We start from the raw sequence: 23,468 nt of genomic DNA on the forward strand, positions 1-23,468 counted from the left end.
TAATTACTTGTCTCTGACGGATCGCCTTTTTTATGAATAGGGATAACAATTGCTGATTTAAATATTTCTGGGAAGACTCCACTGATTATAGACAGGTTTAATGGGTCTCTCGACTCATTACATAATGTCACCATTTGCTAACTGAATTAAAAGTCAAAGTCAGGGTTTTTTGTGAGAATATTTAGAGGAAATGCCGACCGGTCTTCAATTAATCAACGACCTTTCCATTCGCTTGTCAAGACCGGAGAAATGATTTTAGATAAAAGCAGTCTTCCAGACAGACGTTGGATGTTATTGAACTTTGTTCGATAATTAAATTTGTGTTTCATTTTGAACACATCTACAGAGGCCTGGTCAGGCTGTAACAGGCATAAATTTTATAAGATGAACAGAGGTATGGCCAGGGTTTCCATGCTCGTGTATTTGGTCCCATTTACATAGCTTATTTGTGTTGCCATGGATTTTTGTTCTTTTCTATAAAGGAAAATATTGTGTTTCATTTTTAGCAGGGCTAGCCTGAACAGCGTCTGGCTAAGATTTAGTATTTAAGGGTAATCAATTCATCGCATCTACGGGGGGGGGGGGATCGAAGAATAGTTAAAAATTCATACGGCCAAATAATAAAAAAAAATATACATTTACACATAATATTGCGTTCTGGAATAAGATAGGGATCACAACATGTGGAAGTTCATTTGTAGTAAGATGGCCTGCGAGTAAATAATTTAAATCAATCAAGTTTTGGGTGGAGGTTGATTTTATATCCCAGGGTGAATGAGGTGAAAAAAAGGAAGGGAGAGGAAAAGGAATCTGAACTGTTTTACTCTCCAGAAAAATATCATGGGCACGTCCCCGAAAAAACATGGGCACAAAGAAATTGAGTTTAACCTTATTCTAGTTTATCAGAAGTACTTATGCGTCCTATACACTTATAAGTCTTGTAAAATCATTTAAGATTTTTGTTTGGGGCTCAGCTGCCAAAGGATAATGTTGAGTGCCTCTTATTCTCATGCCCCCTCCTAAAATCTGCCTGTAGACTAATCTCGGTCGGTTTTCTGAAAAAAATAAATAAAATTATATCTTTTAAAATCTGGACTGAGCTACAGTTATGCTCATATTTCCAAGTCCTTCATCTTTTGATACTTTCTTCTAAGGTTTCATGACTGTATTTTTATTCCTGTGCTATTCTTTAATTTTGAAATAAATTACCAGGTAGTTTCTAAACTATTTATTAGTATCTTAATTACTCATTTATATTTTACTTTTTTTAATTTATAGATGTTTTCTCTAGCTTGAATCTTCTATATATCGGTGAAATTAAAGTAGCCAGCTTTTGGTTTTTGAAATTTGACCGAAAGAGACCACAAAGTTTTGGTGCAGATGGTATAATCGCTTTAAGAATAAATATCACTACTTACAACCTTTATATATATATATATATATATATATATATATATATATATATATATATATATATATATATATATATATATATATATATATATATATATATATATATATATATACCAGCTCTTAGTGTTTTGTGCCAGTAAGCTTATGGATGAAATCTCTTGTGATACAACAGAAAATATTTATCAAACAGTTTTTGGTAACGAACTGTTGGTAAGAAGTGACCCCGCTCAATAGTAACCTAAACCCCAAAACAAGATTTTGATACCAATAGGTACATCAAAAGAATAAGATTTTTTATGCCGATTTCAAATATATAAGTTTCATCATCGTTCTAGAACCTTTTTTATTTTAGTTTTCTTAGTAATTTAACTTAATTTTTTTAAATGTTACGATTGTCCTAAAATGTTTATTTTTCAGTTACTGTTATGGCTAGCAGTAAAAGTCCTTCAAATGGAGCCACCAGTGGATCTTTCTTACTAGAGTCGAAGAAAAACTTCAGCATTTGGCTCAGGAGAAGCTTCTGTGCACACACAGCTGCCTGGTTGATGAATGGACAAACATATCCACCCATATGGACAACGCCTAGTTGTTTTACACCCCTGAGGAATTGAATCCTCCAATTCTGCTTGATATTCCTTGAAGCTTCTTGTCGCTTCTTGATATCCTTGGCAATCCTCCCCTTGCCAATTGTCAAGGCAAGTTCTCTTCACCTCCTCTTCATCAATTTCTTTTCCATCTTCATCATAATGCTTTTACTTAAGAGGGGGGGCTAGGATCTCCCCTTCTAAGTATTTTGAGGCGTTGGCTTATCAATGACATTAATACCACTATATGATCTTCCGTCTCATCCTTTTTGCCACCATACTCTTCAGTGTTAGTTACTACGGTTGATTGCTCTGGTTCATGTAAGGTACCCTCAAAAATATCCTTCTTTTCATTTCTCTTACCACCATGCTCTTCAGAGTTAGCTCTTACGGTAGAAAGCTTTGTTTCATCATGGGGACCTTCAAATTCTTCAAACAAATAAGGACACTCCTGTTCACCGTATTATTTAGCAGCCTAGCGGGTAAGTGTTTCCTATATATTTTTTTGTATCGCTCTAAATGTTTCAAAGAAAAAGAGGAAAATAATGAGGACATACATGGATATGGTATGGGTAATTAATACATTATTATAAAACTAAGTTTGGCTTTTCTTATGTGGGGCAAGACCGACTCATCAATTCTGCACCCTGTCCTAAAGCTATTTTTCCAGACTCTCTAACTTATAATAGTATTTCATCAAGGCTTTATGGTGTCTCAGATACTTTCGAAGTTACTTGTTAGGTTGGAAGCTTGGAGCCACTCAGAGACACCTATGCGTAGAATTTTATGGGTTTGATGATTTTTTTTTTTTTTACCAAAGATATATATTGGAGTGTTTAAAATCTAGGAGGATGGGGGAATTTTTTCAACTTTTTAATGAATAAAATAAATGGGGCATTTTTCTAAATATAATGGGGCGACCACCCCTCCCCCAAACTTTTTGTCTGTTTAATAGTTAGGATACTCTAGGGGGATCGTTTATATAGCAATGGTGTCAGTTCACAGAAAATAAGGGGGATTTTTTTTTTTTAATGTGTTGAATGAGAAATCAAAAAAATAATTACAACGAAAATACAAAAAAAATTATCTTCAGAATCTACGTGGGGGATAGTGCTACAATTATCATGAAACTATATTATTTTATGATATTCAAGGTGGATAGAAAGTAAATGTGCAAACAGTTTATTTTCCGAAAACGTGTCTTTACAGGGGACCTTTGTGTCCACAAGAGGAAATCAGCCACTTGACCACTCTTGAAACGTCAGAGCCATCAGAACAAAACTAATGTTTTAAATACAAAATTTTACAAGAAAAATGCTCCATCCCATCCCCCAAAAATAATTTTGATGTTGATGTGATTAAGCATTGTGGATGGAATATCTTAAGTAATTATATTTTATTATTCGTAGTTAATATTACTGGATTTCATTTTCGATTTTTGTTTTACCTTAGTTCTACTTCAAACAATATAGTTTTTCACTTTTCGGTGAGAAAATACTTAAGATCTTCCACCAAATATGTTTAGGGCAGCTTTTGACGGGGGTAAAAAAAATCTATCATTAAAATTATTTCAAATTAGATAATTTCAAAGTTAAATAAGTATGAAATAACAAAACTGGTTCTCAAAATTAATTATCGAACTTAAATGTTATCTAATGTGCGGTACCTGATTCATTGGTTGACATTTTTTTCCTTACTTTCCAATCCTTCATCTTTAGATACTTTCTTCTAAGGCTTCATGACTGTATTTCTATTCCTGTGCTATTCTTTAATTGTGAAATAAATTACCAGGTATTTTCTAAAACTATATATTAGTATCTTAATTGCTCATTTATATTTTACTTTTTTAATTTATAGATGTTTTCTCGAGCTTGAATCTTCTATATATTGATGAAATTAAAGTAGCCAGCTTTTGGGTTTTGAAATATGACCGAAAGAGACCACAAAGTTTTGGTGCAGATGGTATAATCGCTGGAAGAATAAATATCGCTACTTACAACCTTTTAATGGTGCTTCGTGAACCCTAAGCTGACGCCTTCTTTCTGCAGCCCCCAATTGTTACTACCAATTTTCTGTTAGCTTTTGAATTTCCTTTCCTAAATCTCCCATTCATGAGCCATCAGATATAATATTGATACCTAAGAAGCCAAATACTCTTATAACATCTCATATGAATAACAGACACTATTACAATGCTGAACTTTATTGTGGAAAGACAAGAAAACACTTCTACTATCCTTGTCCCTTCCTCAATTCATTGTCCTTCTACTCCTTAATTTTTGTCTGCCTCAGTTTCTGTTGTATTGTATAATTATCCAGAGGAGCTAAAATCAATCAGCCCAATAATTTGGTGTGAATTTCTACAGAAAATCTGCTTTACTGGAAAAGTAAAGCATACATGGTCCTTAGAAATTCTTGTCAAAACTAAGATCACCCTGAATGATTAAAACATCAAAACAGCCATGACGTCAAAACTTCAGTTTCCGGAGCCACTCAGAGACACTGATACGTAGAATTTTATGGGAGGGGGAGGGTTTTTTTAAAACAGTTATATATTGGAGTTGTTAAAATCTTGGAGGATGGTAGAATTTTTTTTCAGCTCTAATGAATAAGATAAATCGGGTATTTTTCTATATCTAGTGGAGTGGCCACACCTCCCCCCTTTCCTTTGCGTGGAGGCTATTATCCCCCCTTATGTGGGGGATAATACTAGCATTACAATGACATTATACATTCTATAAAAGGTGTTGTATTCCGACGGTATTTTTCATTATAGTAAAGTTTGCGTTGAGGAAGACCCAAAAAAATATACCAAGTTAATTGTCAATTAAGCTTCCTTCAAAAAAATAATAAATAAAAAAAAATTGAATATCACGAGGAGGAGCATCAGGATTTTAGAAATGCCTAGGTGTGACATGGCCCAAAACTAGTTGGGAACAACAACTCTAAGGGGAGAAGTTAAATCTGAGGGTTAAATTTTTATAAATACCCCTTGTGTACATACATCTGTGGTTGGAATTAGCATATTCATTGCACACACTGAGTGCATAACTACAACAATTATTTTTTTTTTGTAACATAGAGCCTTGAATTTGGACAGTCTAATTTCGTTCAAAATTACTTTGAACACAGGGCTTAATTACAATTAAATAAAAAACAATGAGTTATTAACTGAAAGTAAGGAGCAACATTAAAACTTAAAATGAACAGAAATTATTTTGTATATGAAAGGGGCTGTCCCCTCCGCAACAACTCGCTCTTTTGGCTAAAGTTTGACTCCGTCTCTCAACTCAATTTTTTCAAACAATAAAAAGCTTTAGCGTAAAGAGGAATGTGTTGAGGGGGGGACAGTCCCTTTCATATACGGAATAATTTCTGTCCGTCTTAGGTTTTAATGTCGCTCATTATTTTCAGTTAAAAAGACTTGTTTTTTTATTATTTAATTTCCAAATATTTTTGAATTAATGCAGGTTTTGATTTTGGCTCACAGTATGTGAATAATTAAAACGAAAGATGCACATTAATTTTCCTTTTTTTTGGCTAAATGGCTTTCTCGAAATTTTAATCTGACGTAACGCACGAATTAACTTACGTAACGAAGTTTCATATTCATTATTATGTATATTAAAGGGTTCGTCCCCCATTAAATACCTCGCTCTTTACGCTAAAGTTCAAAATTCTGTTCCAATTCTTTATGAATGACCCCTTAATCACAAAGGCCGTTTAGTTAGAATATATAGCTCTTTTGAAAGTACTTAAAAAGACTTTAGTGTAAAGAGTGTGGTATTGACTAGGGGTTGAACCCACTCATACACGAAATAATTCTATTCATTTTAAGTTATAATGTTGCTCCTTACTTTCAGTTGAAAAAATATATATTTTTTTAGTTAATGTCTGATCGTCTTTTAAATAGTTATGGGAAATCCGGCACCCCCTTAATAGAAATGTCCCTTCCCCAAAGGAAACATGCTCCACGGAGGTTTCGGTTACTATTGAGCAAGGTCACTCGTTACTTACAGTTAGTTACCACGAACTCTTTATCCAACTAAATAACATAATCTTAAAAGCCCACACTTCAATTCAAAATTTTACTTTGCGCGGCAATGCTTCGAGAAAACCAGTTCATTTTGAGCACTTGCTTTTATTATAATTCAAGTTAAACTGTCATCTCCTCAATATGAGAGCTGGTTTTGCCCCCTCAGGCCTCATACAACCCACTTCATCCTATATTCATATACATATACATACTTATGTATACATAGACCTTTGGGCTAAGATTGTCGTTTATCGTAATAAAATGGCAGAAATTTTCTACTTTATTCTTCGCCAAGCCTTAGCTTTGAATTAAATATATAAAAAAACAAGTTTTTTAAACTGAAAGTAAGGAGCGACATTAAAACTTAAAACGAACAGAAATTATTCCGTATATGAAAGGGGCTGTCCCCTCCTCAACGCCTCGCTCTTTGCGCTAAAGTTTTTCATTGTTTTAAAAAATAAAGTTGTAAGACAGAATCAAACTTTAGCGGAAAGAGTGAGGCATTGAGGAGGGGACATCCCCTTCCATATATGGCATAATTTCTGTTCGTTTTAAGTTTTAATGTCGCTCCTTACTTTCAGTTTAAAAAACTTGTTTTTTTATTTAATTTCTGATCGTTTTTTAGTTAATGCAGCTTTTATTTTGGCTAACCGTCATTGAATAAGTAAACAAAATTTGCATAAAGTTTTTACTTTTCTTTTGCTAAATGGATGTCTACAAATTAACTTACGTAACTAACTTCTATATTCGTATATTTTTCTTCTGGCAAAAAATACAAAGTTGCAGATTTTTGAGGATATGAGCTTGAAACCTATGTAATATGGTTTTCTGATACGCTGAATCTGACGGTGTGATTTTCATTAAAATTCTTTCACTAGTAGGGGATGTTTCCTCCCTCTTAAAAAATCGGGTAAATTTTCTCAGGCTCGTAGCCTTTGATGAGTAATACGAAACTTAACAAAATTTATATATTTACAATCAGCATTATAAACCCATTCTTTTGATACATTTATTGAGATCAAAATTCCGTTTTTAAAAGTTTCGATTACTATTGAGCCGTATTGCTTGTTTTTTTTATTGTTTTATTGTTTTTTTTTGATTGGGAGATATTGGGAAAAAAATAAGTGTGAGAGGAGGACGAAGTTTCCTCTATTTTTTTGTAACTTAAAATAGCGCACTTTAGCTTTCAATTTCAGTTCTAGTGAATCATCTTACAATATTATTTAACCGCAGGGTCAGGTCACTCGCCTCTGGGGAAAAAACACAAAAAAAAACAAATAAAAACGCATCCGTGATCTTTCTTCTGGCAAAAAATACAAAATTCCACATTTTTGTAGATAGGAGCTTGAAACCTCTACAGTAGGGTTCTCTGATACGCTGAATATGATGGTGTGATTTTCATTAAGGTTCTATAACTTTTAGGGGGTCTTACCCCTTTTTTTGAAAATAAGCCAAATTTTCTCAGGTGGGTAACTTTTGATGGGTATCACTAAACTTGATGAAAGTTATATATTTGAAATCAGCAGTGCAATCTGATTCTTTTGATGTATCTATTGGTATCAAAAACCCGTTTTCTAGAGTTTCGGTTACCATTGAGCCGGGTCGCTCCTTACTTACAGTTCGTTACCACGAACTGTTTGACTTAATGAGTCTTATATATCTGGAATCATCATAAAAACCAATTTTTTTTAAAAATATATATTTTTATCAAAACTGTACCTCTTAAGAGTTTAAAAGTAAATACAGTGATCAAACCTCCTTTTCTTAGAGTGTTGGTTGAGTCAATCCGTGCATACTACTTGTTAATTCCAACAGTGTAAAATATATATACATATATATATATATATATATATATATATATATATATATATATATATATATATATATATATATTTTACACTGTTGGCATATATATATATATATATGTGTATATATATATATATATATATATATATATATATATATATATATATATATATATATATATATATATATATATATATTATTTGTGTTTTTTTGTATATATATATATTTTTTTTTTTTTTTTTTTTTTTTATATATATATATATATATATATATATATATATATATATATATATATATATATAACCCCAAAAACAGATTTTGATACCAATAGGTACATCAAAAGAATAAGATTTGTATGCTGATTTCAAATATATAAGTTTCATCATCGTTGTTGAACCTTTTTTATTTTAGTTTTCTCAGTAATTTAATTTAAATTTTTTGAATGTTACGATTGTCCTAAAACGTTTATTTTTCAGTTGCTGTTATGGCTAGCAGTAAAAGTCCTTCAAATAGAACCACCAGTGGATCCTTCTTATTGGAGTTTAAGAAAAATGGAGAAGAATTTGAAGGTCCCCATGATGAACCAAAGCTTTCTACCATAAGAACTAACTCTGAAGAGCATGGTCGTAAGAGAAATGAAAAGAAGGATACTTTTGAGGGTCCCTTACATGAACACGAGCAATCAACCGTAGTAACTAACACTGAAGAGTATGGTGGCAAAAAGGATGAGACGGAAGATCCTATAGTGGTATTGATGTCATTGATAAGCCAAAGCCTCAAAATACTTAGATGGGGAGATCCTAACCCCCCTCTTAAGTTAAAGCATTATGATGAAGATGGAAGAGAAATTGATGAAGAGGAGGTGAAGAGAACTTGCCTTGACAATTGGCAAGGGGAGGATTGCCAAGGATATCAAGAAGCGGCAAGAAGTTTCAAGGAATATCAAGCAGAATTGGAGGATTCAATTCCTCAGGGGTGTAAAACAACTAGGCGTTGTCCATATGGTTGGATATGTTTGTCCATCCATCAAACAGGCAGCTGTGTGTGCACAGAAGCTTCTCCTGAGCCAAATGCTGAAAAGTTTAATTTATGCGAAACCAAAATGTTGAAAATACCTACCTATCCCATAGAAGTAAAGTTTGGAAATTGTGTAAATTATTGTGTAAATAAAATAAAAATATTGTATTATTTTTTAAATAAAATATTGTGTAAAATATGAAAATGTATTTCAGCATTAATGTTTATATGTTCAAAGAATTTAAAAGTATCAACTGTCTAATCTGAATTAATTTGAATTTATAGGGTTTTCTTCAAACTCTCCCAAAAACTTGCATTTTTTTAGTTGTTTATATATTTAAATTTCAGTTGATTCCTGCCCCCACCCCTTTTCAGTCTATTGCTCAATCATATTTCATTTTTCAAAGAGTAGGGCAAACCCGATAAAAAATCAAGTTTTGAAATAGGTTTGTAACGAAAGTTTCTTTTAGCTGCTCAAGTATTTACTGTGTCAGCTAATTCTTTCGTCAGACGGCTTCCTCTCAGAAAAATTCTCGCGTACAAAATTTTCGTCAATCAAAATAGCCTCGTTTTGTAAAATTACCAATTTATTTAAAATCACCTCTGACTCATTCTTTCTGCTTTCCTCCGTCAAGGTTTACGGCATTTTGCATAGGAAAATTTGCTTCAATACATTCATTTGAAAACTTTAACCAATTCCTCCTTCCTTATTACTAGTCAAACCACAAATTCTTGATGACAACTAGTCACCTGTAAGAGTTCGCTAATTGGTAGATTCCTGTTAAAATGTTACAGATTCTTGCCTAGATTAAGTAATCTCTATGCTTTTTATTTTCTGGAAAAAAATTCAGAATCGGTATCCCGGAAATAAATCCGCGAAGTAATGACCCATTACAGAAGACATGGAGACACTGCCACAATAAACGTGCGTCATTCGTTTTAAAACCCATTTATTTCTGAATCCATCTATTATCAAAGGTGAATTGAATGCTTACTGCACGTAGACAATGGTCGCCCCTTAATATTTCTTTATTTGTTGAAGTCAAAAAGTAAAAACATTTAAAATCTATTTTGTTTTCAGTAAAGAGCAAATTACTTTCTGGTCTTGAGGAGGTGTGGAGGTTGTCAGCCATACACATGCTAATTGTTGATATTTTGAATTTGAATAGGTTATTTATTATTATTTCTGTTCGGTTGGGGTTCTATCTAGACCCCGGCGCCGCGCCGATGAGGAAAGACCGGCGGCGGTGGGGCCAAAAAAAGCACGCCAGGCCACGCCACCGGTAATATGTCGGTGGCGCGCCACCGGCACGATTAATGTTGACCGCAAACATTAATGTTTTCATCAGTCTTTCTCAAATCACAGCTTAAATTTACAACAGATTCGAGCCGATTCATGAGTTCAAAAGTTCACAAGTCGCTGGCTGGAAACTGGTCTTCTTCATTATTCATCAAGAGAAGTAGAAATCTGGTAGAAACGAAATGGCTGTGGCGTTTCAGAACCCTTGTATAATACGAGTAGTTGAAGTATCTATTAGCTATGTATTCTTAACATAAATAATTATCAAAATTAGTAGTCTTTTTCATCGAGCATTACTGCTTATAAACTTCAAATATCGTATCACAAAATTCGTCAGTTATCTGGGTAAAAACTTTGAATATAATTTTGAACTTAGAAGCTTAATTTTTTCATAATGCTCTTTGCCTATTTCTGTTTTGTCACATTTAAAAAAGGTTAAAATGGGCGACTTTGAGATTGATTGTTTTTTTTTTTTGTTTTTTTTTTTTGCTCTTTTGGATTCCTAAGAAGTCTTTTTATATCAAAAACTGGTTTTTAATAACAATTTAAAAAAAAAATAAATTTTAAAGTTTTTTTTGGCTTCTTTATAGAATATATACCATGTAGGCTAAGGCTGAACTACTGCTTTTTCATTGCTTTTGGCTGCTCTTTTGGATATTATTAGTTTTTCCTTTTAGGGATTCATTCCAAATTATAAACTGATAAATACGTAATATCAGTCAAATTATAAACTGCATCTAAAAGGAGTAAATTTATCAAATTGAAAAATGCTTGATGAGCTCTTCACATGAGAACACTTCAATTACAATGACACAAAAATCACTTAATAGTTTATTCGCTATGAAGAAAAATGAAGTGCCAACTATTTTCTTAGGTAAAAAATGAAAAGCTCATTAAAAATGAAAAAATGAAAGCGTAATTAAATGAAACAATATGCAGACTGAAGTAGCTCCAGGAAGATGTTGAAATTTTCATCCTAGTTTGTCACTGTAAAAATAGTTCAGTAGGAAGAGGGTATTTTCTATCAGGCGTTCAACAATTGAGTATTAAACATTAAGAAAATATTATCTAAAAACAGCAAAAAAAATATGCAAACTTAAAATTCAACTGAAGAAACAATCTGTAGGCTGTCAACTTCAAAATCCAACAAAAGTTAGAAGCTGTATATTAGTGAATGTGTTCTATAATTCTATTCAACTTGAAAATAAAAATCTTGACTACAAGTGATGTAAGAAATACTGATTGAGAAACTGCATTCGAAATTATCTAAACTCATTTCATAAGGACGATACGTTTTTTGTCAACAGATGAAGAACTGTGTATATATATTGCAATATTTCCAATAGCATATTGCATATGCAATAACATAAGAATTATGGTATGCAAAGTAATATTTGGCAGGGAGAGTCACTGGTGATAAATCGGTAGGGGTGGCACCGTGATTGCGTGATTTTCGGGGATTTTGGGAATGAAATTTTTTTTCGAGGTGACGCAAAGATTTTCGGGGAAACACCCGGAAATTCGGGGATAGTGCAAGCCCTGCTTGATTTCTAATCAGGAAAATCGAAATACCAAACCACACGAAAAAGAAAAGCTCCGACTTTGCGGTTGACGCAATAAAGAATTGCCGTAAAAATAATTTAAATTCGACCGAATGCCGCCACCTCTGCCGGCGGTGGCGTGCTTGCGGTGCGCCGGCGGCGTTACGACACTTCAGTGGCGTTCGACCGGGCCTCTCGGCGGTGGCGTTTGGTCGATCCGCCGGCGCGGTGCCGGGGTCTAGTTCTATCTATCTAATATGCAGAATAATTGTACAAAACACATTTTGCATGTAGACCCCTTATGTTTACGCCCCCCACCCCTGAATATGCAAATCTATAGCGCAAATTTATTTCTAAAGTAACGAAGAAACTAACCCAAAAAAACTAATGTGTCCTCAAATTTTACAAAGCTTAAACTTGAGTGAGTGGTGCAGAGTGCACAAGCGCCAAAATTCCATTCCCCTACGGAAAAGTATAAAAAGAAAAGGTTAATGTGATTCTAAATCATTTCTTAGTTAACACACGATGAGGACATTCCTGTTCATCGTATTATTTAGCAGCCTAGCTGTTAAGTGTTTCCTAATTTTTGTTTTGTTTTAAACATCTAACAGGTATGTAGGGTACCTCCATAGGAGGTACGGACCAAGAGGGGAACCTTGTCCTTCGAGTTCTATAATGAAAACTGGGGCACCCTCACCCGGGGCCTTAAAGACAGAATGAGGAGGAAGAAGGCCCCTCAAATATACACTCAACATGGCCCACCAGTGCGTGCACACCTCCCGTGAGTTACAAGCCTTCTCCCAGTAATAGGTTACATTGTATGGTGATGCAGATCACAGTTGTTGAAGGAACCTTTATAGGAGGACAACTGCAGCAGGAGGCAAGACCCATATTTCTGAACAACGGCCTCCGCTAAGAGCTGCTTTAACCCTTCTGGGGTACTAGTAAGACTGGCGACCTTGTGGTCAACTCTATCCCCACTAGAGATGTGGCGCCTCTTGAGAAAATTATAGCATAGTAAAGAACACAGCATTCGCACATGATTCTGATTAATGGATAATTTTTCTAGGCATGGTCTGTTTTTGATGGGTGTTTTTGGACTGAAAAACTTCTTCCTATAATAATAAGAAAGGCGTAATAATAAGAAAGGTGATATGAGTGAGTTTAGTAATTATCACTGCATTAATCTGTTCTCTTTAGGTAGCAAACTACTTAGTAATATGATACTTTTTAGACTGAGAGTTTATGTAGACAAAGTTATAAGAGAAGATTAGTGCGGTTTTAGAAAAGGTAGAGGATATGTTGACCGAATTTTTAATCTTAGTTTAATAATTGAGAAATACCTGAGTTATCAAACACCTTAGGTCCTCAGTTCTATAAATTATTAACAAGCGTTCGATTCTGTTGGTAGAGGAGTGTTAGGAAAGATCTTATCTTTGTATGGTACACCAGACAAATATATTAAAGTATATGTACGAGAATAAAACTGCTGCGGTCAAAGTAAGAAATGAGGTTAGCAGATAGTTTCGTATTGAATCAGGAGTTAAGCAGGGTTTTTTTCTATTCCTCTTTATATAGATCATTTTGAATGATTCTGTCTTAAGGAGCATAGGAAAGGCGATGGGAGACCACGGAATAAAATGGGGAGGGAAATTATCTCCTGGACTTAAATTATGCTGATCATTTAAGCATCCTAGATAAAAGTTTGAGCAAAATGAATGAACTTTTAGAGGTTCTGCGACTTTAGGGAGCTAGAACAGGAAATTAATGTTAAGAACAGTAAGTCACTAAGGCAAGGACCAAGTGAAGATGAAGAGGTGACCCTGGAAGCGAGAAGATGGGAAGCGCTGGGAAGTGAAGATGTTAAAAAGATAATAGACAAGGCTCAGGGTGTTTTTTCACAGTTAAAAAATGTTTGGAAGAATAGGAAGACATGTTTGCAAATCAAGATTAGAATTTTGGGTACTCAAGTATTAAACATAATCTTTTATATAATGCAATGAAACCAGTCACAAAAAACCTGCTAAAGACAGGTTAATTCAAGAGACCACTACAGAGTCATGCAATGCAAAGTGTGGTTTTCATAAAGTTTACAATATTTAAACTGTTTTTTTTTTTGGGGGGGGGGGAGGGGAAAGGTACCTATGTTAGGTATTTCATCTCACTTCTCCATGACCAACTCATTCTGGATATGGGACAGAGAGGTGTATAGAACGACATCCTACTACCCATTAAGGATATGTACGACCACCTACAGGCTGAACTCCTACTTCCTGGCCAAGGTCGATCCCTCACTGAATATACACCAGACGTGATGCTGTCCTACCGAGGGAATCCTGTGGTCCCAGTAAAAAAAGGGTACTCGTCAAGGATCAGTCACATCTCCTTGTGCCTTTAATAATTGTATTATTGAACCACAGTCTACTATCGAGACAACATGCATAGCTCGGGGCATAGACGTTACAATGATAGCCTACGCCGATGACATTCTGAACCTCAGCCGCACTGTTGCAGGTACAGACACCACCTTCTCCACACTACAATCAAATTACAGTCGCATTGGTCTTGAATTTAACCCACAGAAGTCGGTTATTCTTCTGCTCAACTGGCGCCAAGAAGAGGTCTCGTCTCTGAGGCTGGGAGAACTGTCTGTAGCCCCTGTCTCGAAAATTATTTACCTTGGTTTACCAATTGGAAAGGATCTAAAAACTACCCGCTCCCTTCTTATTGATCATCTCCGTAAACGCCTGGCTTTTGCTTACAGTAGAGTAGTCTCATCTAAAATTCGTTTCAACCGTTTAATTCTGGCTCGACTTTATAACGCAGTATCCCTTCCCCATTTCCTGTACATAAGCCCGTTTTGGAGAATTTTTCCCGAGTCAGAGAAAAGGAAGCTCAGATCCACGTTTTTTAAGTATACGAAGTTCTTAATGCGGCTCCCGCCGTGGACAAAAAATTCGCGCCTTGTTAAAAACTTTAAATTGCGGACCCAACGGTAGCTATAATTGAACAAATTAAACGGTACAACGAGAAAGTCTCTTCCCACCCTTGGTACCGTTTGCTAAGGCAGTAAATCGCTGTCCATTTAATTTTATTTGCACATCTCTTGTCATATTTAGTCGGGTTTACCGTCTCGTATCATATTTAGACTAGTTGATTGAGTCCGTTGATTATGAATTAAAGTTATCAAGTATTTTGCTGTAGGTTAGGTTAGTTGAATTGAAGTTATCAATCATATTGCTTGTTTTTTCAGTACTTGGGAGTTTAAAAAGTAAAATTTCTTACGTATCTGCAGTGCAGTGTATAATTGAGTTTTTGTTTCTCGTCTTTGTAATTTGTTCGATTATATGTAATGTGTTGTAATTTGTTTTTTGTGTTTTTTTCTTTTTTAGGGATACTCCGTCTTTTATACCTTTTTTTTGACGGGTAATAAATAAATAAATAATAAATAAAATATATGGTATGCTTTACCTCCCACCCCCCTTTTAATGTACAAATATATAGCCCAAATTTGTTTCTAAAATATTATACATTCAGACTATTTTATTTTATTTCATTAGCATTGACCAAACTTGACTTCTTTAGCAGTATATAAAATAGTACGTTTTATACTTAAGTACCGAATTTTGGAAGCAATAATTATGACAGTGGTCAGATATAGCTCTGAAGCATGGACGCTCTGAAAAGTGGATGAAGACTTACTATATGTTTTCCAGAGAAATTGCCTACGGTCTACGGATTGTTCTGGGTCCTCGGCTGACTGACCGTATTTCAAATACTAAGCTCGAAAAGTGTGTAATTTAGTTTAATTCAATGGATTGTGCTAAATCTTTTTTTTTTTGGGGGGGGGGGTCTCTTAAAATCGATTTTCTTCTATTGTTTTTAGTATTGATGTCATTTCTGTTTTTCCCCTGTTTTTTTTTTTTTTTACTGGCCATAGAGCATTACGGGGGCTTCTATGTTGATGGGTTTTTGTCGTATATCTATTGGTTGAATAAACTTACTGATTGATTGATTGACTTTTGTTGGACATTCCTTTACTGTATTGTATTAGCTATTAGTTATTTACTACTATTTATTATTTTTTTATTATTATTTACAGTTATTATTTGAATTATTATTTATTTTAGTCTCAAACTCTTTATTGAAGATTATGGAAATGTTATCTTCTCTGCCTTTTAAAAGATTTACACGAATTAAACAAATTTGCGTAACTTGTAAGACAAACCCCCTACCGCTCAAGTTGTTCATTCATTGACGCATTATAAAACTGTTTTTTTTTTTTTTTTTTTTTTAGTTTCATTAGCTTAGCGTGAAATATGACAAAGAGAAATGACAGAATGGATGGAAAATATATAATTTGGGCTGTATATTTGAGCATAAGGGGGGGGGGGGAGTGATAAAGTATTTGGACAGTGTGAAGTTAGAAAACAGTTCTATTAATTTTGGCATCTTTGGGAAGTAGTAGGTATACAACTCAAATAATTATGAAATATCTTACACAAATGTATAGAATTTTTTTGAAACCTGAAGGGCAATAAAAGAATTTAAGATGTGTAGCTAATATACAATACAAAAATTTCTATCATTATTACTAAAAATTTTCGGCTGTATTGTTGCAACGAATTTCAATTTTTGACATTAAAAGTATCGTTTTATTATGCTTGTTTTTGGGACTTCATATTTTAAGAGAACCGGTCGCTAGAAATGAAGATTGTACCATTAAAATCCCCACGGTAAAAAATTGAATAAGAGATAATTCCAGTTCCTGACCATGAACAACAAGAAAAAGGAATTTTTGGCATTGAAAGTACTGAATTGTCTCCTTTTTCTGCATCTTTTTTTCCTTCTTTAACGCTAGTAGGGCAGTATAAAGAGAACATCTATTCTCAAAAATATCTGTCATTGAGAAGACTCAAAGCTGGTTCGCAAAAAAGGGCCCTAAACCACTACACCATCTACAATAAAATACATTTTATTTTAGTTCTCTCATTAATTTAACTTTATTCTTAAACTGTTACGATTGTCCTAAAATGTTTATTTTTCAGTTATTAGTATGGCTAGCAGTAAAATTCTTTCAAATGGAACCACCAATGGATCCTTTTTACTGGAGTCAAATGCAAGGGAGGTTCCTATTGAAGGTCCCTGGGATAAATCGGAGGGGTGTCCGCTCGAGGAAGATCTAGGGATGGTCCCATATGGGGTCAAGGAGGATCCATGGGGTCAGTGACGGATCCTGGGGAGGGACGAGGGGGGACACCCGCCCCCTAACACATTCTGAAGTAGTGTAATTTACTTAATTAACGCAAGTTAGCGTTAATTAAACTTGTTCCTAACGCTAGTTTATCGGATCAACCTATTTCGACCCCCCCCTCCCCATAAAAAAATCCTGGATCCGGCCCTGACTGGGGTCTCTGGGATCCAAGGTGGCAAAAGGTATCAAAATAGTTGAAAGAAGGGATCCTTTCACTGAAGAGTAAGGCGTCCAAAGGAATGAAAGGGAGGATTCTATAGTGGTTTTAATGTCATTGATAAGCCTCGAAATACTTAGGATTGGAAAGAATTGTAAAACAACTAGGCGTTGTCCCAGTGGGTGGATATGTTTGTCCATCCATCAACCAGACAATTGTTTGTGCAAAGAAGCTTTTCCTGAGCCAAATACTGAAAAGTTTAAGTTATGCGAAACCGAAATGTTGAAAATACCTACTTATCCCGTAGAGGTAAAGTTAGAACATTGTGGACATGATTTGAATGGTGGAAAAATGTTTGTTTTTATAACCATAGAAGAGCTAGAGAAAGTCGCTTTGTTTTATGATTTTGAACTATTTCTTAATGGAGAAAAAGCCAATGTGGAATCGAGAGCATCATTATCCAAAAGAGCTTATTTACGACGGATACAACATGACACGGACATAATTATATTTAAGGTCATCAGAAATATTTAAACTCCTCTCTGTCATTGATGATTTTAACTAAATGACTTTTAAAGTTTTGTTTCTATGTTTTGCTGTAAGTAAGGAGCGACGCTTTTACACATCAAAAAGTACGAGCCTGAGGAAATTCGCCTGACTTTTGAAAAAGGAGGGAAACACCCCTAAAAACGAATGAATCTCAATGAAAAACGCACCATCAGAATTAGCACATCCGAGAACCATATTGTAAAAGGTTCAAGCTCTCATCTGCCGAAAATGTGGAATTTGTATGTTTTACCTATAGATAGATCACGGATGCGTGTCAATGTGTTTGTTTTTTACCCTAGGGGCGATTGCATCGTCCCTGTAAGTCATGAAATTTGCCAATTGTTTACTTATTGTATTTGTTATAAGCCGACTAAACTTTACATGTGGAGATGTTAAAGAGACTCGACTGGGGGGAGGAAGATTCACTAGGTTCGAATTGTCAAGAGCATTTTTTCTTAGGGAAAGGAGCTTTTCCATGGGTGAAATCCATGAGGGAGTTTTCCAGGGGATAAATTCACCAAAAGAATTTTTTGCGTGAGCAGCTTTGTACTAGGGGGCAGATTATTTTTGAGAAAACTTTTCCATGGAGGATGGGACTTCCGGCAAGATTTTATAACAATCAGAAATTAAAGTCTTTCTCAAAAGAAAGCACGATACGAAGATTTTTCCCCCAGGATCGTTCGAAAAAAAATTCCGGAGGGGGCGGGAGATTTTCAGCTAGAATAAAATTCCTTGGGGACAATTTTTCTGGTGGTGGGATATTCTTTGAGAACGACTCCTCAAACACAAGAACCGTTTAATTTTAAACCGAAAAATTTTAATTCTAAAAAGTACGAAAAATCTTAGCGTGAAGAGCAAAGTATTGAGGAGTGGACAAAGCCATTTATATACAGAATAATTTATATATGCTTTGAGTTTTAATGTTGCTACTTACTTTCAGTTGAAAAACCTTGTTTTTTTTTATTTAATAAAGAAAAATAAATCAACCTTCCTCATATTAATACATTGACAAATATATATATATATATATATATATATATATATATATATATATATATATATATATATATATATATATATATATATATATATATATATATATATATATATATATATATATATATATATATATATGTGTGTGTGTGTATTGCGATTCCGACGTTAAAGTAGTTGCGGACAGATGAGTAACAACTCTTATCTGTGAATATTATTGAAAGTTTTTGTAAAGCAAGGACAGTTAGCAAATAAATCCTATGTTTTGTTTATAAAGCCGAATCTACACTCTTTGAGCGTCGTGTCTATGGATGCCAGACACAACTAGGCAACGACATAAGATAGATATTATCGAAGATGCAAGTGGATACGATCGCTGGAAATACCATTGCAAGAAATAAGTACTATTATAAGAGTACCAATATTTCATAAGGGAGAAAAAAAGCTAATATAAACCAACCTGGGTACTTGTATTATACACCCCCTACCTAATATTCTTCTAATATGTTTTTCTGGCGCTCAATTCTAATTAAATCTACCAAAATAAAATAAAATAGGCCTATAATAGTTTAAAAACAATTTTGAACTATATATTTACACGTTAGAGGGAAGGGGGTAAAGTTTAGTGGGTCTGTATGCCTAATGTGTTAGGTATAAATATTCTATATATTATGTAGTAAGAACTGTTTTCTAACTTCACACTGTCCAAATACTTTATCACTCCCCCCCCCCCTTATGTGCAAATATACGGCCCAAATTAAATATTTTCCATCTATTCTGTGATTTCTCTTTGTCTTATCTCACGCTAAGCTGAAGAAACTAAAAAAACAGTTTTATAATGTGTCAATGAATGAACAACTTGAGCGGTAGTTGGTTTATCTTACAAGTTACGGAAATTTGTTTAATTCGTGCACATTTTTTAAAAGGCAGAGAAGATAACAGTTCCATGAACTTCAATAAAGAGACTGAGACTAAAATAAATAATAATTCAAATAACAACTGTAAATAATAATAAATAATAGTAAATAAATAATAGCTAATACAATAAAGTAGAGGAACATTCAACAAAAGTCAATCAATCAATCAGTCAGTTTATTCATCCAAAAAATATAAGACAAAATCACATCAACATAGAAGCCCCCGTAATGCTCTTTGGCGAGTAAGAAAACAGGGAAAAAACAGAAATGACAGAAATAATTAAAAAAAGAGAAGAAAAGTATTTTCAATATAATGCTTTTCAACCTTCCAAAGAGTCAACACACAAACAACAAAACAAAGGATAAAGAATATTTAAAAGACCCAAACAAAAAGCGATTTTAAGCGCCCCCCCCCCAAAAAAAAGAAGATTTAGGACAATCCATTGTATTAAACCAAATTCCAAATATATATTTCAAACCAAGCCACAAAAAAACAGTGTAAGACCAAAAGTGATGAAACACCCCTACTTTATTAAGGTATCAAACGCCTAATTACATCTCCCTGATTCCGAGGTCAAATCTTCACAAAGTCATGTAATTTGGTCTCAAGCACTTGGTTTTGCAATATATAATTCATTTATAAACAATAAGTAGAAACGACGGGGAAATCTTTTGTACAAGTCAGTGGAACGCAACTTTTAAATGAATTTTTCAACCCCATATCCAAGGGCCGTCCTCAGCAAAAAAAACGAAGAGAAAACAAAGTAATATAAAATAAACTTACATTAAAATTGGATCATTAGGTTAAAACTGAAAAAAAACAAATTTTAAACAGCCCTAATTTCATTACTTCAAGGAAGTTCAATCAGGACTGGTGCACAAAGAGAAGTGGAAAAAGAACAATTCATTCAAATGGAATTAAAAATACTTACAGACAAGCCTTAAAAAATAATCTCGTCTTCTTGGCAGCCAGCCTAGATGGTCTATTCGTAACAGGTTGAGTGGAATTATTTACTGTTTTTTATATAATTCGTTAAATCATTTTAATTAAATTTTTGTATAGGGCACTAAGCGAACATTCCCCCTAACCTCTATTTAAGGAAATATTACTGTTTATTTTAATTTTAATTTCAATTGCCTCTCGATCAACCTGTTTTAGGCCTAAATTATTGCTAATAAGGCAAGTCTCTTCAAAAAGCATTTTATGGCTAGGATTATCATAGACGTGAATGCTTAAAGCCAAATCAAAAGAATAATTTGTACTATTAGAATTTAAAGCTTAAGTTATGTCTTCTTTGTGTTGTTGTAGGCGTTTTTCTAAATTTTGATGGGTTCTACCAACATAAAAATGGCCACATTCACATGGGATTTGATAAACCCTTCTTTGGCGAGTAACTGGGGTTATATTTTTACCAGACTTTAGGAAATTCATGATTTTAAAATCATTTGTAAATACGACATAAAAATTATTTTGTGTGCAAACTTTTTTTTTAAACTTGTCGTGACTTTTGGAATATATGAAAGGTAAATTATATTTGAGTGCTTGGTAGGAATTTTACATTGTAAAAGACCCTTGATTTTACGGGAGGGTCTTACCAATTTTTAGCTAATTGTATTGTTAATAAAGACAATAGGATAAACGTTTCCAAAAATTATGTCTCTAATAAAATTTAGTTCATCTGTGATGTAAGATTCCGAGCAAATGTTTAGGTCACGATCGACAAGAGATGTAACAACACCTCTTTTAATTTGTGGGGGGTGATTGGATTTAAAATGTAGATATCTGTTATTTTGTGTGTTTTTTCTGTAAATTGTAAAATCCAGTTTATCAGTGTTACGAATTATTAATACATCCAAAAACTGTAATTTATTAGAATTTTCAATTTCTAAGGTAAATTGCAAATTTTAGTCATATGTACTAAGGTGATCTAGAAAGCCCTTAATTTCATTTTCCCATAATTCCAGAGCGATATTGCATCATCCATATAACGCCCCCGAAAGACATGTTTCAAAAAATATGAATTTAAAGCCCAATTTTCAAGGTGTTCTACATAATTGTTCGCTAATAACCCGGATAATGGTGCTCCCATTGGGGGATCATTTTTTTTGTTAAGAATTACGGAACTGAAAATACATTGATTATTTATAATAAATTTTTACTACGGACATTAAAACCTCGCAACTGCATAATTCCAGAGCGATATTACATCATCCATATAACGCCCCTAATAGACATGTTTTAAAAATATGAATTTAAAGCCCAAAAAAGAGCGAGTGTGGTAAGGGCAGTGTGTAAAGAGATGGAAAGGCAGTGTGGTCTTTGTTGCTAATTTTATAATTCACTTACAATGAAAAAACACATAATTAGACAGAAAAAATGAAAACAAATGTTTCAGATGAAAGCAAATGGAGACATTAAGACTATCCTTAAATACGATTTGAGCTCCATGTGCAAATATATAGCCCAAATTTGTTTCAAAAGTATTATATTTTTATCTTTCTTAAGTACCAAACAGTTCGTGTTAACAAACTGTAAGTAAGGAGCGACTCGGTTCAATGGTAACCGAAACTCTAGAAAACGAATTTTTGATACCAATAGATGCATCAAAAGAATTAGATTTCAATGCTGAATTCAAATATATAACTTTCATCAAGTTTAGTCCAACATCAAAAAAGTTACGCGCCTGAGAAAATTTGACTGATTTTCGAAAAAAGGGGGAAAGACACCCTAAAAATTATAGAACCTTAATGAAAATCACACCGTCATGTTCAGCATATCAAAGAACCCTACTGTAGAGGTTTCAAGCTCCTATCTACAAAAATGTGGAATTTTGTGTTTTTTGCCAGAAGAAAGATCTCGGATGCGTGTTTATTTTTTTTGTTTTTTTCCATGGGTGATTGCATTGACCATGTGGTCCTAGAATATTGTGGGAGGAATCATTGGAAGGGAAATTAAAAGTTCTAGTGCCCTTTTTAAGTGACCAAAAAACGGAGGGCAACTAGGCCCCCTCCCAAGCTCATTTTTTCCCCAAAGTCACCTGATCAAAATTTTGAGCTATCCATTTTGTTCAGCATGGTTGAAAATATGACAACTATGTCCTTTAGGATGACTTAATCCCCCCAAAGTCCCCGGGGGGAGGGCTGAAAGTTATGAACTTTACCCTATTTTAACATATAGTATTGGTTATTAGGAACTATACAGACGTTTTCAGGGGGGATTTTTTTTCTGGTAGTAGGGGGTGGGTGGGTCGGGGTTATGGGGGAAGATCTTTCCATGAAATAAGTTTTCATGGGGGAAGGGACATTGCTATGAAGGGGGCGCTGGATTTCCCAGCATTATTTAAAAATAAGATCAGAAATTAAATATAAAAAAAAACAAGTTTTCCAACTGAAAATAAGGAGTAACATCAAAACTTAAAACGAAGAGAAAATATTACGTGTATGATTGGGTTCATTCCCTAGTCAATACCTCGCTCTTTACGCCAAAGATTTTTTAGTACTTCCATAAGAGCTATTTATTCTAAAGAACGGCCTTTGTTATTACTAACATCTCACCGCATCACCAAGCCGCCTGAGGGCAACACAGCTGCGCACACTTCTCCTCCATCCCAATCTATTCAGAGCCTCCCTTTTTACACCCTCCCATGAAGTTCCCATTTCGTTTAAATCTTTCTTTATGACGTCCTCCCACCCCACACGAGGACGACCTGCTTTCAGTTTAGCCTTAGACGGTTGGCCCAAAAGAACAATCTTCGGTAATCTGTCATCATTCATCCGCACAACGTGCCCTAGCCACCTCAACCTTTCTTTCGTTATAGTCCTAGAGAGCGGTATTGAACCACATTTTTCGTATAGCCTATTGTTTGAAATAAGGTCAGTCAGCCGTGTACCCAGAACAATC

At 34.2% G+C, this 23,468-nt stretch overlaps 1 protein-coding gene across 1 annotated transcript; it reads left to right on the top strand.

Annotated features, from left to right (window-relative positions):
* Nucleotides 1-1,577: 1,577 nt before the first annotated feature.
* Nucleotides 1,578-10,590, top strand: LOC148945095 (uncharacterized). Its single transcript, XM_089099167.1, has 2 exons — nucleotides 1,578-2,479; nucleotides 8,316-10,590. Exons 1-2 carry the CDS (start codon nucleotides 2,365-2,367, stop codon nucleotides 9,056-9,058), a joined length of 858 nt encoding a protein of 285 aa, XP_088955293.1. The 5' UTR covers nucleotides 1,578-2,364; the 3' UTR covers nucleotides 9,059-10,590.
* Nucleotides 10,591-23,468: the final 12,878 nt, after the last annotated feature.

Source organism: Artemia sp. Qi Xiang Cuo, chromosome 13 (assembly GCF_049724085.1).
Source record: "Artemia sp. Qi Xiang Cuo chromosome 13, ASM4972408v1, whole genome shotgun sequence".
NCBI classification, from domain to species: Eukaryota; Metazoa; Arthropoda; class Branchiopoda; order Anostraca; family Artemiidae; genus Artemia; species Artemia sp. Qi Xiang Cuo.